The 14,624-nt window shown below is 37.2% G+C and overlaps 1 protein-coding gene across 4 annotated transcripts in view; it reads right to left on the reverse strand.

The window, feature by feature from the left end:
• Positions 1–8,475: 8,475 nt before the first annotated feature.
• Positions 8,476–14,624, reverse strand: part of RAPGEF6 (Rap guanine nucleotide exchange factor 6) — a 221,943-nt gene continuing 215,794 nt past the window's right edge. For 2 of the 4 annotated variants that reach the window (XM_065873547.1, XM_065873546.1), the window contains 4 exons: positions 13,603–13,831; positions 11,518–12,020; positions 9,125–9,439; positions 8,476–8,501 (listed from right to left, as the gene is read on the reverse strand). In XM_065873547.1, the coding sequence (XP_065729619.1) occupies positions 8,476–8,501; positions 9,125–9,439; positions 11,518–12,020; positions 13,603–13,831 (1,073 nt within the window). The remainder of the gene's footprint in view (positions 8,502–9,124; positions 9,440–11,517; positions 12,021–13,602; positions 13,832–14,624) is intronic. The other 2 variants (XM_065873549.1, XM_065873548.1) reach the window with 1 other exon arrangement.

Genomic DNA, 14,624 nt, shown 5'->3' on the forward strand with positions numbered 1-14,624 from the left:
CAAGATCTTTTCTGACCCACCTCCTCGAGTAACAGAAATAAAAACCAAAATAAACAAATGGGACCTAATTGCACAGTAAAGGAAACCATAAACAAGACGAAAAGACAACTCGCAGAATGGGAGAAAATATCTGCAAACAAAGCAACTGACAAAGGATTAATCTCCAAAATATACAAGCAGCTCAATATCAAAAAAACAAACAACCCAATCCAAAAATGGGTAGAAGCCCTAAATAGACATATCTCCACAAAAGATATACAGATTACCAACAAACACATGAAAAGATGCTCAACATCACTAATCATTAGAGAAATGCAAATCAAAACTACAGTGAGGTATCACCTCACACCAGTGAGAATGGCTATCATCAAAAAAATCTACAAACAATAAATGCTAGAGAGGGTGTGGAGAAAAGGGAACACTCTTGCACTGTTGGTGGGAATGTAGATTGGTACAACCACTATGGAGAACAGTATGGAGGTTCCTTAAAATAAACTAAAAATAGAATTACCATATGACCCAGCAATCCCACTACTGGGCATATACCCTGAGAAAACCATAATTCAAAAAGAGACATGTACCATAATGTTCACTGCAGTACTATTTATAATAGCCAGGACACAGAACCAACCTAAATGTCCATCAACAGATGAATGGATAAAGAAGATGTAGCACATAGATACAATGAAATATTACACAGCCATAAAAAGAAACGAAACTGAGTTATTCGTAGTGAGGTGGATGGACCTAGAGTCTGTCGTAGAGTGAAGTCAGAAAGACAAAAACATATCCATATGCTAATGCATATATATGGAATCTTAAAAAAAAATGGTACTGATGAACCTAGGTGCAGGGCAAGAATAAAGAGGCAGACGTAGAGAATGGACTTGAGGACATGGGGTGGGAGGGGGAAGCTGGGGCAAAGTGAGAGGACTGTTGACATATATACACTACAGAATGTAAAATAGTTGGCTGGTGGGTAGCAGCAGCATACAACAGGGAGATAGGCTCGGTGCTTTGTGACCTAGAAGGGTGGGATAGGGAGGATGGGAGGGAGGCTCAAGAGGGAGGGCATATGAAGACATGTGTATGCATATGGCTGATTCACTTTGTTGTGCAACAGAAACTAACCGTATTGTGAAGCAATTATACTCCAAAAAAGATTTAAAAAAAAAAAAAAAAAAAAGAAAGATCCCAGGAATTCACACTGTAGTGTGGCACCATCTGGCAGTTCCAGTTCCAATTTAGCCCTGTTCTTGTTTCTTCCAAAAGATAGTTTTTGACCCTTGATCATCTGCCACCACACTCCAAATAGAAGGCAGCACGGCTAACACATCCCTCATCATCAAATCTAAACTTATGTAGAGGTTTTTAATAATGAGATTAGGCACCTTTTCATGTTTATTGGACAGTTTCTCCTCTTTTATGAAGTGCTTCTTTAATTCTTTTACCCGTTTTTCTATTGGGTGCTCTTTTTCCTTTTTCCTTTTTAAAATTTATTTAATTAATTTATTTGGGGGCACATTGGGTCTTTGTTGCTGCATGCGGGCTTTCTCTAGTTGCAGCGAGTGGGGAGCTATGCTTCGTGGCAATGAACAGGCTTCTCACTGCAGTGGCTTCTCTTGTTGCAGAGCATGGTCTCTAGGTGTGCAGGCTTCAGTAGTTGTAGCACGCGGACTCAGTAGTTGTGGTTTGCGGGCTCTAGAGCGCAGGTTCAGTACTTGTGGTGCACGAGCTTAGTTGCTCCTCGGCATGTGGGATCTTCCCAGACCGGGGCTCGAAACCATGTCCCCTCCATTGGCAGGCGGATTCTTAACCACTGCGCCACCAGCGAAGCCCTGGGTGCTCTTTTTCTTTTGATGGAAAGAAGTACTTTGTATATTCTGGATACCTGTGCTTTGAAGGGTATATAAATTACAATATATTTTACAACTCTTTGGGCTTGTGTTCTTTTAAACTGTATTTTTTGGATGAACATGTTTTTAATTTTAAGACAGTTGAATATACCAATCATTTCCTTTATTTTTAGTGTTTTCTTATGAGGATCTTACTTAACAAATCCCTACTACTGCTGAGATTTTGTTACATAGTGTTATTACTTCTATAAAATTTTGGTATAACACAGATAAGGCCATCCAGGACAAGTTTTCTTTATGGAAAGGTTTTTAAATGACAGACTCAACTTCTTTAACAGTTATAAAACAACTAAATTTTCCTTCTTATTACAGTTTTGGTAAGTTTTGTTTTTCTATGTTTATTTCAAACACATTTTAATTATTCAAAGTGTCTTTCTCTTTAATGACTATAATGACTGTTTTATGTTTCTAACATTGGTTAGTTTTGCCATTTATCTTTTTCCTTGATCATCCTCACCAAGAGTTTAGCATTAGTCTTTTAAAAGAATATATACTGCTTTGCCAATTCTTTTTTTTTTACATGTTACATATTTCTGCTATTATTTTCTTCCATCTATTTGAATTTAATTTGCTATTATTCTGGTTTCTCGAGAAGAATGTTTAGCTAATTCATTTTTAGCCTTTCTACTTTTCTAATATATGCACTTAAGGCTATACAATTCCTTTTAATCAAATCCAAAAGGTTTTGATATTCCTATTTTCATTCAGTTCAAAATAATCTCTACCTTCCAACAGGTTACTGGGAGGTACATTCTTTAACTTCCAAATTTTGTAATTTTTGTTACTAATTTCTCATTTAATTCTGTTGCAGGCAGCCTTCTCTATATGAGTCCAACCCTTTGAAATTTGTTAATAGTTTCTTTATGGCCCAATATATAGTTAACTTTAATAAATGCTCCATGATCACCTAGAAGTAATGTGTATCTTGCAGTTGTTGTTAATTCAGTGTTTTATACAGGTTCATTAGATTGTGTTGGTTGTGTTGTTCCAATCTTCTATATCCTTACTGATTTGGGGGTGGGGCAGTGAGAATGTGGGTGTATGCCCTCATTTACTGAGAGAGTTGTATTAAAATTTTATATGTGGATTTCTGCTTCTGGTCAAGATGGAGAAGCTACCATTTTACCCTCCTGTCTGAAACAACTGAAAAACCAGACAAAATGTATAAAACAAGGCCACTTAATACCCTGGACACCAGGCACTGAAGGACAGTAACCCTTGAGAGCATAAGAAACAAAAGGGTGAGCCCTACACCATGGCCCCAGCTCACTGCCTGGAGAAAATTTCCAGGAGAATATAGAAAATTCAGAAGATTCTAAAACCTGTTGGGATTAATAAATGAATTGAGCAAGGTTGTTATATACAAGTCATTATAAAACAATTGTATTTCAATACTCTAGCAACAAATAAAAAACAAAAGACCTAAAAAGACACTTCATAAAAGACAGTATCCAAGTGGCCAGTAAGCATTTGAAAAGATGCTTAGCATTATTAGTAATTATAGAAATTAAAATTAAAACCACATAAAGATATTAGTACATACTCACCAGAATGCCTGGAATGAGAAAAATGAAAAATATCGTGTGTGGCAAGGATGATAGCAATGTCCCTTCTGTGAACACTTGGAAAAACAATAGGCTGACCAGGCTACTGGAGAGGAGGCCTCTGGGCCTCTCTTATCTTGGTTTAACAAATTCTTCTTTAAGGTAGTGAGACAGGGCTCACAGTTCCTGTGGTGTACTTATGGACCACTATATCCTTTAATTGCAGGTTCTGGGTCCTCAAAGTCAGACAAAAACAGTAGCATGTATTAAGTTTCCTAGGGCTGCTATTAATACATTACCAAAAATGGGTTGGTTGAAACAACAGGTGAGAAGACCAAAATCAAGATGTTGGCAGGGTGGCACTTCCTCTGGAGGCTCTAAGGAAGGAGCTCTTGCTTGTATCTTCTAGTTCCTGGTGGCTGTTAGTATTCTGCTGCCCACAGCTACAACTCTCTTGCCGGCTTCACAGTGCCTCCTCCTCTGTGTTATCGCCCTTTGCCTCTCTAAGGACACTTGTGATAGCATTTAGGGCCCACCCAGAGAATCCAAAGTAATTGCCTCATCTCAGAATGCTTAACTTTAATTAAATCTGCAAAGACCCTTTTCAGTAACCTTTAAAGTTCCAGAGATTAGAGCTTGATATTTTTAAGTAGTTATTATTCAACCTACTACACTTGTGTTTAATATTTTCGAAATAAAGGAATAAACTAGTAACTGTGGAGAGATCAGGGGAAGGAGTGGCCCTGAGGAAACCTTGGTGTGTGTGTGTGTTGGGAGGGGGTAAACTGGGAGGAGGTAGAAGCCTTACCTAGCAGGGGGGTAATATTCTCTGGGTACAGAGGAGCGACTGGGAAACTTTACAAAGGAGTACTAAAGAAGAATTTCCCCCTTCTTTGCCAGGGTCCTAGGATCTGATCCCAATAAATAAATTACTGCACTTACATGTAAATGCACTTCCTGAAGGAGTGGGCAATAGGCATGCTGTGGTAGACCGAGCTAGCTGCCCATTCAATATCCATTCTTTCCTTCTTCACTGAAAAGAATACCACTTTTATTTGGAGCCATCCACTGCTCAGCTAAAAAAGTTCATTTCCCAGGTTTCCTTGCAGCCACTGGTCATGTGACAGTTTTGACTAGTGGGAGGTAAGCAGAATTATGCAAGTGGAGTTCTAGAAAAGCTGTTGTCTTGCTAATAAAAGGGCTACATATTTGCACCTTTCCTGCAAACCCTTCCTTCTTGAAGCACTGCGGTGATGCCCTCAGGTGTAAACGTCAGAATCCATGAGACCGCAACAGAACTGTAGAATCCCCGTACCAGCCCTAAACAGTCTGCCAGTAGACTTTTCTGTTATAAAAGAAAAACAATCCAATAGGGTTTAAGCCACTGTTAAACTTGGTTTGTAGTCGAATACACTTTTAAAAAACTAAACAAAACAATAGCTAGGTGTTTCACAGATACGATAATGTCAACCATAATTGGACAATTCCAATTTTTCTGGAGACTTAAAACAAAAAATGCCTTCACACCAATGCAGGTCCCAGACTGGTCCTCTTGAATGACTGAGTATATAACCTGCTCCCATACATTAGCCATAAAGTGCAGAGAAGGTTAATTAGATTCTTTATTGATTCCACCAATGTATTAGTAGATATGGTAATAGTAAATGGTACTTTTACATTCTCTTAACCAAAAATATAACAAATATTTACATTCAATAAAAATACAAAAAGCATACAGAGGCACTGTCTTTCTAAAAGACATAAGTTTAAGAGGTATCAAAAAATAGGAGACAAACATTGCTTGTTACAGGACACTTTACAATCACTGAATTGTGCAGTATAATTGCTATTTGATTACTATGACTGTGCAGTTTTGTTTTTGTCCTTTGCTGATCAGCTCACGTTTCAATTTTAAAAGGTTAAGTACAACTGTATTCTGTGTATCAAAAGTAAAGAAGCCTTAAAAAAGCACAACAGAAATTAAAGATGAACTGGGGTTCAAGTTTAAATTTGAAAATGTACTGTGACACGGTTTGAAGATTTATCCCTTTGCTGTATCACATTTACGGTAATACTAAAGGGATACATCTACTTTAATATCACATTTTTTAGAAACGTATGTATCAAAATAATAATCAGAGTCTTAAATATACAAGGAAACTCTTTCTCCCCTTCTTTTTAAAGGGGAGAAAACACTTTATAAAAATTAGAATTTTTCTTGGATATCTCCATGATTACTGTCACATTTCAAGCCTAGGAGAGATTCTCAAGGTGGTTATGCAGATGATGACAACGTGACATCACCCTCATGAAAAACCATTTAAAGGCTTTTTCTCCCCAAATATCATACTGCAAGTAACCATTTGGAGAAAGTAAGACTCTATTAAATTACAATAAACCTTTATGGAAGTATATACTGGATTTACTAATTCTCCAAATCTTTCATTATGCAGAGATTTTTTTGTTGAAACTTATTATTTGGCAAAAGTTTGCAGTGAGGATTTACCGCTTCAATAGCCCTGGCAGATTCAGAGTTGTGGTACAATGAGGGCATAGATCTCTTCAGTATACTTATAAATTTATAAAATAAAAACAAACGGCCATTTTGAATTGGAGCAAGTATAGGTTAAGGCTTCTCTTGTTCTAGTCACGTGACAAACTAAGAGAAGGCAGGAATGTACCGTAAATTAGAATATAAAGATCAAAACGCCACGATTTTTTAAGGGATATATATCAAACTAGAAAGCATTTGGCTTTAGTTCTTGATCAATGTGATCAGCTGATCCAAACACTCACATTTCAAGCTACAGGAAACAAAGGCAGCTACAAGATGCAAGTCCAAAACCACAAGCCTCTGACTCTCTGTGCAAGATATTATCCACAACATTGAGGACAACGATGGAGAAGGCTCCCATCTGGTTTGAAAGACCTGCTAAAAAAACAGATACTGTGCAAACAGCACATTTTTCCGGGGAGTGGATATAAAATGGTGAGAATAAATACCCAAACTGGATAAAAAGATGGTTGTAGCAAAAATATCTTTCACTTTGTTTTGCTCTGGACATGAAAATAATATTGTCTAAATCAGTGAAAGAAAAATTTGTGATCACAGGACCACTGTTTATAGATCAAACCTTTACAGTGTGACTTTCAAACCAGGATTTTTGATCCAGGTTACTTTCCATTTCAATGGGCCAAGAAAGCTATGGAGCCAACTAGCCTCATTCTAACATACCTGGGGTTAATTTCTAAGGCTTAAGTTTCGTATTTACAGTTTTTTGCCCATGGGAATTTTTCAGACATGCTATTTTTCCTAAAATGAAGAAATTATCATTTTGATAGAAAAGATGGACTACTGCCATTTACCAGTTGGCACTGATTTATGATTTTAAAATGAAGGAAATAGGAGGATGATAGAGAGAAGGAAGAGAGAGCTAGGAAAAAATGAGAACTTTTCAAAAGGAAGTAATAAGCCAACTAAATCCTATAAATTCACATACGGATAACCATTCAAAAGTAAACTTATTTTTGGCTCCAAGTTGATTTGGGTAGTACACATTAATAGCTTTGGCTTTTTTTTTTTTTTGGTAGTCACAGAAGTTTATTAGCCTTTCACTTGCCTTTACACTAAAAAACAAATGAAAAAATTTAAACTTAAGATGTAGAAAACATCATACTTAATCTTTTTTAAATACGGAAAGTCTACCTCATCCAGTAAATAGTTAATGAAATTTTAATTAAATACTTAAGAGTGCCATGCCCAACAGGCTGTTAAATATATATGTCTCCTTCCTCTCAAGGCGTAAAGTGAAAACCAAGAAATAATCACTTCCATAATTCTAGCTCCTCTTTCCCCCACAAAATTTTCAACCAATTATAGACCTTGGTGTGCTAATGAGCTTTACCTGCAGGCAACTGGGAGCTGCAGGGTTTATGAAGATTAAAAACAGCCTTGTGCTGTAAGATGGGGGTTGGGTGGTGGGTGCTGCAGAACACCGCATAAAGCTAAATTGATCTTCATGACTATACCGCCAAAGATAACATGTCCTTTAAAAAAACTCCATATTTGAGTTGTGAAAAATTTTAGGTATGGGTTTCTACAGAGTAGAACTGTCTAGAACTCATTCTCTATTTACTGGATTTATACTTATAGCTACAGTTAGACAGAGAATGACTTTCACTTCAGTTGGTATACATGTTATGTAAGATAAACATTTCATTCTTTGGAAATTAGGGTTGCTACACACCCCATCATACCCCTTCCTTTTCCCAAGAGACTGCTAGGACCCTGTGGTAGCTTCATTTGGCTTTCCAAATCCTGACCAGCAGATGGCAGTATTCTCCTTCCTAACACCTCAACAGCAAAGGGATTCCTGTTCCACTCAAACTGAGACCCTACGTTTTGTTGGTGCTATAGATGGTTACATCTCTGTATAGATCAAACATATCATCCTGTAAAGATGGCTTCAGTTTGGTCAGATCAGAGACAGTTTTATGGCCTCAAACATGAACATCAATTAACAAGAGCTCCCAAATACAAACAAAACCACAAAACTTCAAATAATAAGTTACTTTTCAAATACATAAAAATATCCTTGGTATTGGCAGACATTCTGAATTTGTCTGTTAACCAAGCTATGGCTTGAAAATACTACCACTACTACTATCTTAAAAATAACATGTTAAAGGAAAATCTATAGTGATATATATGGGGAGGACTCGAGTTTGAATTTGTTCTAGTAACTGTGGTCCCAAGGCAGGTCTGGTGTGCAAAGCGAAGACTGGTATCCAGGCACAACATCCATAGCTAAGGAAACTATGCATCTGCAGGGATTAAATGAAAGGAAGCATGATTCAGGGCTATCTCATTGCTCAGAGTACAGGGATTAAAACCTCTGGGTTAGCAGCAGGAGCAGCGAGCTATTTGTTGGCAACAGCCTGCAGAATTGTGAGTTGGTTCTGCCCACTCCTTCCTCCGTGACTTTCAGTAGACTTCAATCAGGTCAATCCAAAGGCTACACTGCTGAAACCTGTTCATTTTCTGAAAATAAAAGAAACACAGTTAAGTGGTAGGTCAGCATATTAATGAAGATCAACTAACAATCTAGTTATCTGTTTAAAAAATTAGTCAATTTCAACAAAGAAATCCTCTCAAATATCCCATCAAAGGCCAGATTTTATTGTAATGACATTTTTGAGTTCTGATCACAATGAAGGCTGACTATCAACTGGAATTCAGAACTGCTTTTTAACCACTTCATTACTAGATTGTTTAGAAGGATAAAATTCATTTATTGCCAAAATTGCAAAGTTGGTCATGAGTTCTGCTAATAAGAGGAACTCTATCAAACAGCATGATTTCAGATAATTTGACATTTTGATACTTGGAGTTTCAAGTGTCCGTGCATTAGTGTAAAACACAACTCTACCAATGTCAAGTGCCTCCTCTTAAAATTATCCTTTTATGCTGAGCTGCTATTAAATACAATCAGGTTGCCCTCTCCAATTACAAAAAACACACCATCGTATTTAGTCATTTCTTTTTTAAGAGATTTCTAAAGCAGTTAAAGAAAACATTTCTGATTATGTGAAATACCAGAGCAAAGACCATTCAATGTGTTTAGCAATTCATTTAAGAGCCATTAAGGTAGTTTGTCAACATACCATCTGCTTCGCTATCTGCGTCAGTCACATCTGCTAGTTTAGGATGGGATGGCTGCAAATTATGCCTCTGAGGCTGAGTTACGATCTTCGATGGAACACAGGCCACAGGGTTGCTACTGAGAGAAGCTGGTGGCAGTCTAGAGAGGCTGTTATGCATCATCTTTGACCTCTGCACTGCCACACTATAATCTGGAGGTTTTAGGTGTAGGTGGGGTCCTTCCTTTAGGTCTGCTAAAGAAATCCCCATGTATCCTGGAGGAGTGGGAGGTGGCTCCCTATACCTATCCTCCTTCTTGGGTGAGGTGACACAGTACACTGGCATGAAAAATAAGCAATGGAAATGTTAATGAAAAATATAAGAAATGAAAAAAAAAAACATACTGAAACTTATTACAATGACAAAATAGAACTTAAAAAGGGACACAGTGAATATATTTGAACACAATGGCAGCAGGTTAAAAACACTTTTAATAAGCTTAATAAACTTGATATTTAAACTTGTTTTTAAAATACATAAATTACATTGGGTTTTACAAACATTAAATAGAATGAGACAGTTGAAGGAGATGACATTGATGACAAGCTTCCTCCTTTCATAGGTCAGACCACAAATCACAGAAGTGTGTGACAAATTCCTCAAGGAATACCAGCCCCAAAGTTGAATGAGTCAGAGACATTTAAGAATTCACCCTGAACATCTATACTCTATTAAATGGGGGGATTTTCATAGAAATGACATTTAGGCCCTCTACTTAAGGGCTATTTCACATCAGTGCTGGCATATAAACAACTTTAAAGGGGAACTAATTCCTTCAAGGACCTTATTCCTAACCTCTGCTCTGTAATTAAGTGAGAAGAAAAGCCATAATTTTAGGAAATCCATCTTAAATTAAGTTTCTCTGATTTTCAGTGGACATTAAAAATAATGGTGACTTAGAATCTTTTGCCCTAAGTTTGTACACCCTGGGTCTAAGGCAAAGCTTCAAAAAAACATCAGAAATAAGTTAAAAAGGAAGTTCCATGAAATTAAGACCAATCCACAAGACTCACAGGACAAATGGCTCTGAGTATCTTGATCATGTAAGTAACTTTTAAAATACAAACACTATCTATATACAAGAAGAATAAATTTAAAAGGATCATTAAATTCTCCCCTTAGAGAATCAAGTTTGCCCATATTGAAATTTCTACAACTCTACCAGTAAAATCTGCATGTAGTATCAAGGTCAGAAAGGATTTCCATTCCCATCTGAGGAGAATGGAGTGGGGAGGGGGTGGAGAGGTTGTGAAAAGAAGACAAGAATGAAGAATGTTAAGTGATTTGCCCAGAGTCATCTAGAAATGAACAAAAAAAAAATTTTTTTAATCTATTTTCCCAAATGGATAAGAAGAGAAAGATTTTACACCCTTGCACACACGTGCTTGTATATCCATATAACAGTTACCTAAAAGGCTTTAATAAAACATCCTTGGAAAAAAATGAACTAAAAAATCCAACCTATAATGAAATTTGACAAGTAAAAAATATGCTAAAAAAAGCACGTGTCTTTCATATGTTTAGTAGTTTAAATTGACATCACGAATATAGTATAAAGAGTTGATTATGATAATACTGACTCAAAGTACAGTCACTCCACATGAAAAAAAACCACAGGTGCTATTATATCTAAGTACTTACATAAACTCAAGAATAAGGAAAAAAATGTATCTGACGGCCAAATACTAAAAGAATACACCAAGAAAGCTGTGCATGGTTAGAACGGAATGAACAAACAGAAGCTGGCACACCCATGATATGTGCTAGGAGGGTATAATGAAAAATGTTTGGGTCTTTTTTTTTTCCCCCACGTAGCATGTGGGATCTTAGTTCCCTGACCAGGGATCAAACCCATGCCCCCCCTGCAGTGGAAGCGCAGAGTCTTAACCAGTGGACTGCCAGGGAAGTCCCTATTTTGGACTTCTTTATCACACTTTTTCCACCACTTGTACTACCTAAAAGTAGTATCAGATTCAAAGTTTCTACCATGTATGCAAAAAGCAACTAGGGTCCAAACAATTGATGAGGTGGCAAAGAGAATAATCCCTTTATTACTACTGCACAGTAATGCAATAATATTTTCTTAATAAAACCAAAAAGATCTCAAAAGCAAAACAAGACATATAAACCTGTCCCCCTTATTAACTTCCTGCATGTCAGCTTTTTCATTTCAAATGGCTTGAATATCTGCCCCAAAGCTCTTGAGAAATCATGAACTTTTTGAAAATAATTTGCATGTGGAGGGAGGAAAGAGAGATTAGAGAAGGGAATTTCCCAAGAATAAAATTCTGGGCCAAGGTCACTTTACCACTTAAATTCTAAATGCCACAGATATGACAAAGAACACACAACTTACCAATCAAGCCCTTTTCTGTACTCGAAGTAACAGTTTTATAAACGGGGTCGATGCCGTCCTTGTGGTCCAAGCCTTCAGATGACTCAGCTGGGGTGCTCTCCAACACTCTCCGTTTAACTGTCCCATAGTTTGGTTCGTATGTATCAGACAGAGAACTAGAGGAAGCCCAACTCTGCCTCATCTGATTAGTCTCTAGGCTCCCTTTACACTGACCACAAGTTCGAGAGCAGCCTTTAGGACAGGTACAGGGCTCACAGTCAGTGGGTTCAACTTCAGCTATGGGACCATCCAAATGGGTATATCGATAAGAGTTCAAAAAATCCCAGCCTTTTGGGTTTGGAAGGCTTTGGAAGTTGTCATGGGAGCTGCTTGAACAGGAAGTCCAACTTCCACGACCACTATCAGCTGCTTCTATAATAATATGTTCGTGAGAAATCTCATCATTGCTCACAGAAGATGAGACAGCTAAATTCTTGATTAGTGATGGCTTTGAGAGTGTCCACCTAAAATTGGAGATACACAATTAAAAGTAATTTACTGGCTTAATGGAAACAATTTCTTCAGTCCATTGCAAGTATTACTGCCTACAAGAGACTATAGAACATGCATCACAAGTGTTTAATGCCAACATAACCTTCTGGAAAAAAATGACATTGTAATCAATCATCACTAAACTTGTACTGGCATTAATGTTAATACTTAGCTCGAAACATACACTGAAGAAACTAAAATACTTAAAAGCCTTCCTCAGAATTTTTCTTGAATTATTATAAAGGATGAGGTTTGAAATGAATAAAATTAAGTATACATTTTCATTCTTGGTCAACATAATGCAACATTAGATTCTCTCCATGCACACAGAATTAAGAATCCTCAATTACAGAAACCATGTTTTATTTTTCAGTGTCTCTGAGGTACCAAGGAAACAGCAACTTCCCCAATTACCTACTATTAAATGAATTCTATCATTTATAGCAAGGGTTCTCAAACTTAGTTTCATGGACCAAATCAAGCGAACAGCCTGTTTTTTTATGGTCTTGAGCAAAGCATGGTTTTTACGTTTTAAAGGGTTTAAACAAAATGGAACAAAATACTCCAAAGATTTTGAGACAGAGACCACATACAGCCTGCAAAGCCTAAAATATGTACTCCTTTAAATGGGCCTTTACCTGCCCACCCCCCAAAAGGTTTGTGACTCCCTGATTTATAGTACAGAGCATATAGAGCAGGGATCAGCAAACTAGAGCCCAAGGGCAAATCCAGCCCGCTACCTGTTTTTGTAAATAAAGTTTTATTGGGACACAGCATGCCCATTTGTTTACAAATTGTCTAAGGCTGTTTTGATGCAACAATAGCAGGGCTGAGCAATTGCAACAGAGAGCTTACAGCCAGCTATGCCTACAATATTTACTAACTTTTACAGAAAAAGTTTGTTGACTCCTGGTCTAGAGAACCATAGTTTAGAAACACTTACAAGTATGGTGATAATACTTCACTATATCTTAAATATTTCATATTAAAGTGTACCAGATTTAACAGTATCAGTTTAGAATCAACTTTCTCAGTGCTTTCTGAAGATTTCCATTTTGTCTGATTCTAAATAGAAATTTAGAGTTAACTTTTTTTTTAATTGACTTTTTGCTATCTGATAATTCTTATTCTCCAAATCATACTTTGAGAGAGTAAGGATCAAGGACTAGTCCTACTCTCCCAATCTGTCTACAACGTGTATAGCACTGAGGGTACTTCCCATTACACACTCTTTTTGAGCAATCTCTAACCTTATAGCTAGAATGCAAGAACTACTTCCCACCTACCAATAGCATCTTCACTTTGAGTTCTTATTGATCGAAAAGATACATGATGTAAGTTACTTGAATCCAGTAACACTTAAAAAATGAGCACCCATATATCTTTCAAAATTGTACTTATTTGCACATTCAGTATAGAGAATACATGCTTGGTTCTCCTGTTCTTTCAACTACTCCTTTGGTGGGGGTGGTTTTACGTTCAAATTAGGGAGCACTGCTTGCAGTGGCCACTCGGCTTGGGTTTTGTGATGTGAACACAGGCAAGGATGTTTACCCAGGGCCAGGCTGACTATGGTCTCCTATCCCTGAGGAGTGCTCTGTCTTTTCAAATGCTCCAGTGGATTCAGGGACTGCCACAGCCTGGGAGGAACACCGTTCATCCTGTAGAGCTGCAGACATGGAGTCAACAGAGCAATTGCTCACAATGCTGGACCGTGAAGAAATCTCACTATGGCTGGAGTCAGACAAGTTGTCAGATTTAGCTGATGGTATAAGTGTATAACCTGAATGAGAGAAGACAACTGATCAAACTACAAAACAAAGGAATGGGAGTGGGGAGGGTCAGGGAGAGGACAAAGAAAAATATAAAAAGAACAAAACATAAAGTGAGTATCAATGTCAATTTCCATCTATGTAGATGTAATGGTGCCGATTTTCTGTACATGTTCCTTTACATATCCATTCACCTACCTACCCACACGGCACCAATCTAATTCCAAATTCAAGAAATAGAAAGTCAAAACCCAGTATTACTGAGAAAACTAGTTCAAAGGTAAATCTGCCCCAGGCTCTCACATAGCTACAAGCATTTAATAAAACAAGAGGCATTAAATATATTACAAAACATTAAACTTGAACTTCTCAACTTCTTTTTAACCCTATGTCCCCTCCCCTTTGATTAATATAAATATTTCAAGGCCTGACCTGAGTGTCCAAAACACCACCTCGAGGCAGGGGTATGTAAGGGGAGTCAGGACTCAAGGGAAAGAATTTTATTTTTGTTTTTTCAAACTGCATATACCCTAGATATTTTGCTTCTGTCACCTAAGAAGTCTTGCCTCAAGTTAAAAGCCATTGTTTTAGTATTTTTAAATAAATTGTTTTAGATTTGGACTTACTCTTATACCTAGTTTCCTTTTTCTTCACCAATTTAGCAGAATATTACATTAAACAGCTGAACTGACAGATTTACAAGAATGTAACATGAAAAAACCCAGCATCTACCTGTTTTAAATTGCTCTATGACTTACTGCACAGCAGATATAGCTAGAGAGATTTTCTTTAGCATTCTCTGGA

Source organism: Phocoena phocoena, chromosome 3 (genome assembly GCF_963924675.1).
Source record: "Phocoena phocoena chromosome 3, mPhoPho1.1, whole genome shotgun sequence".
NCBI lineage: Eukaryota > Metazoa > Chordata > Mammalia > Artiodactyla > Phocoenidae > Phocoena > Phocoena phocoena.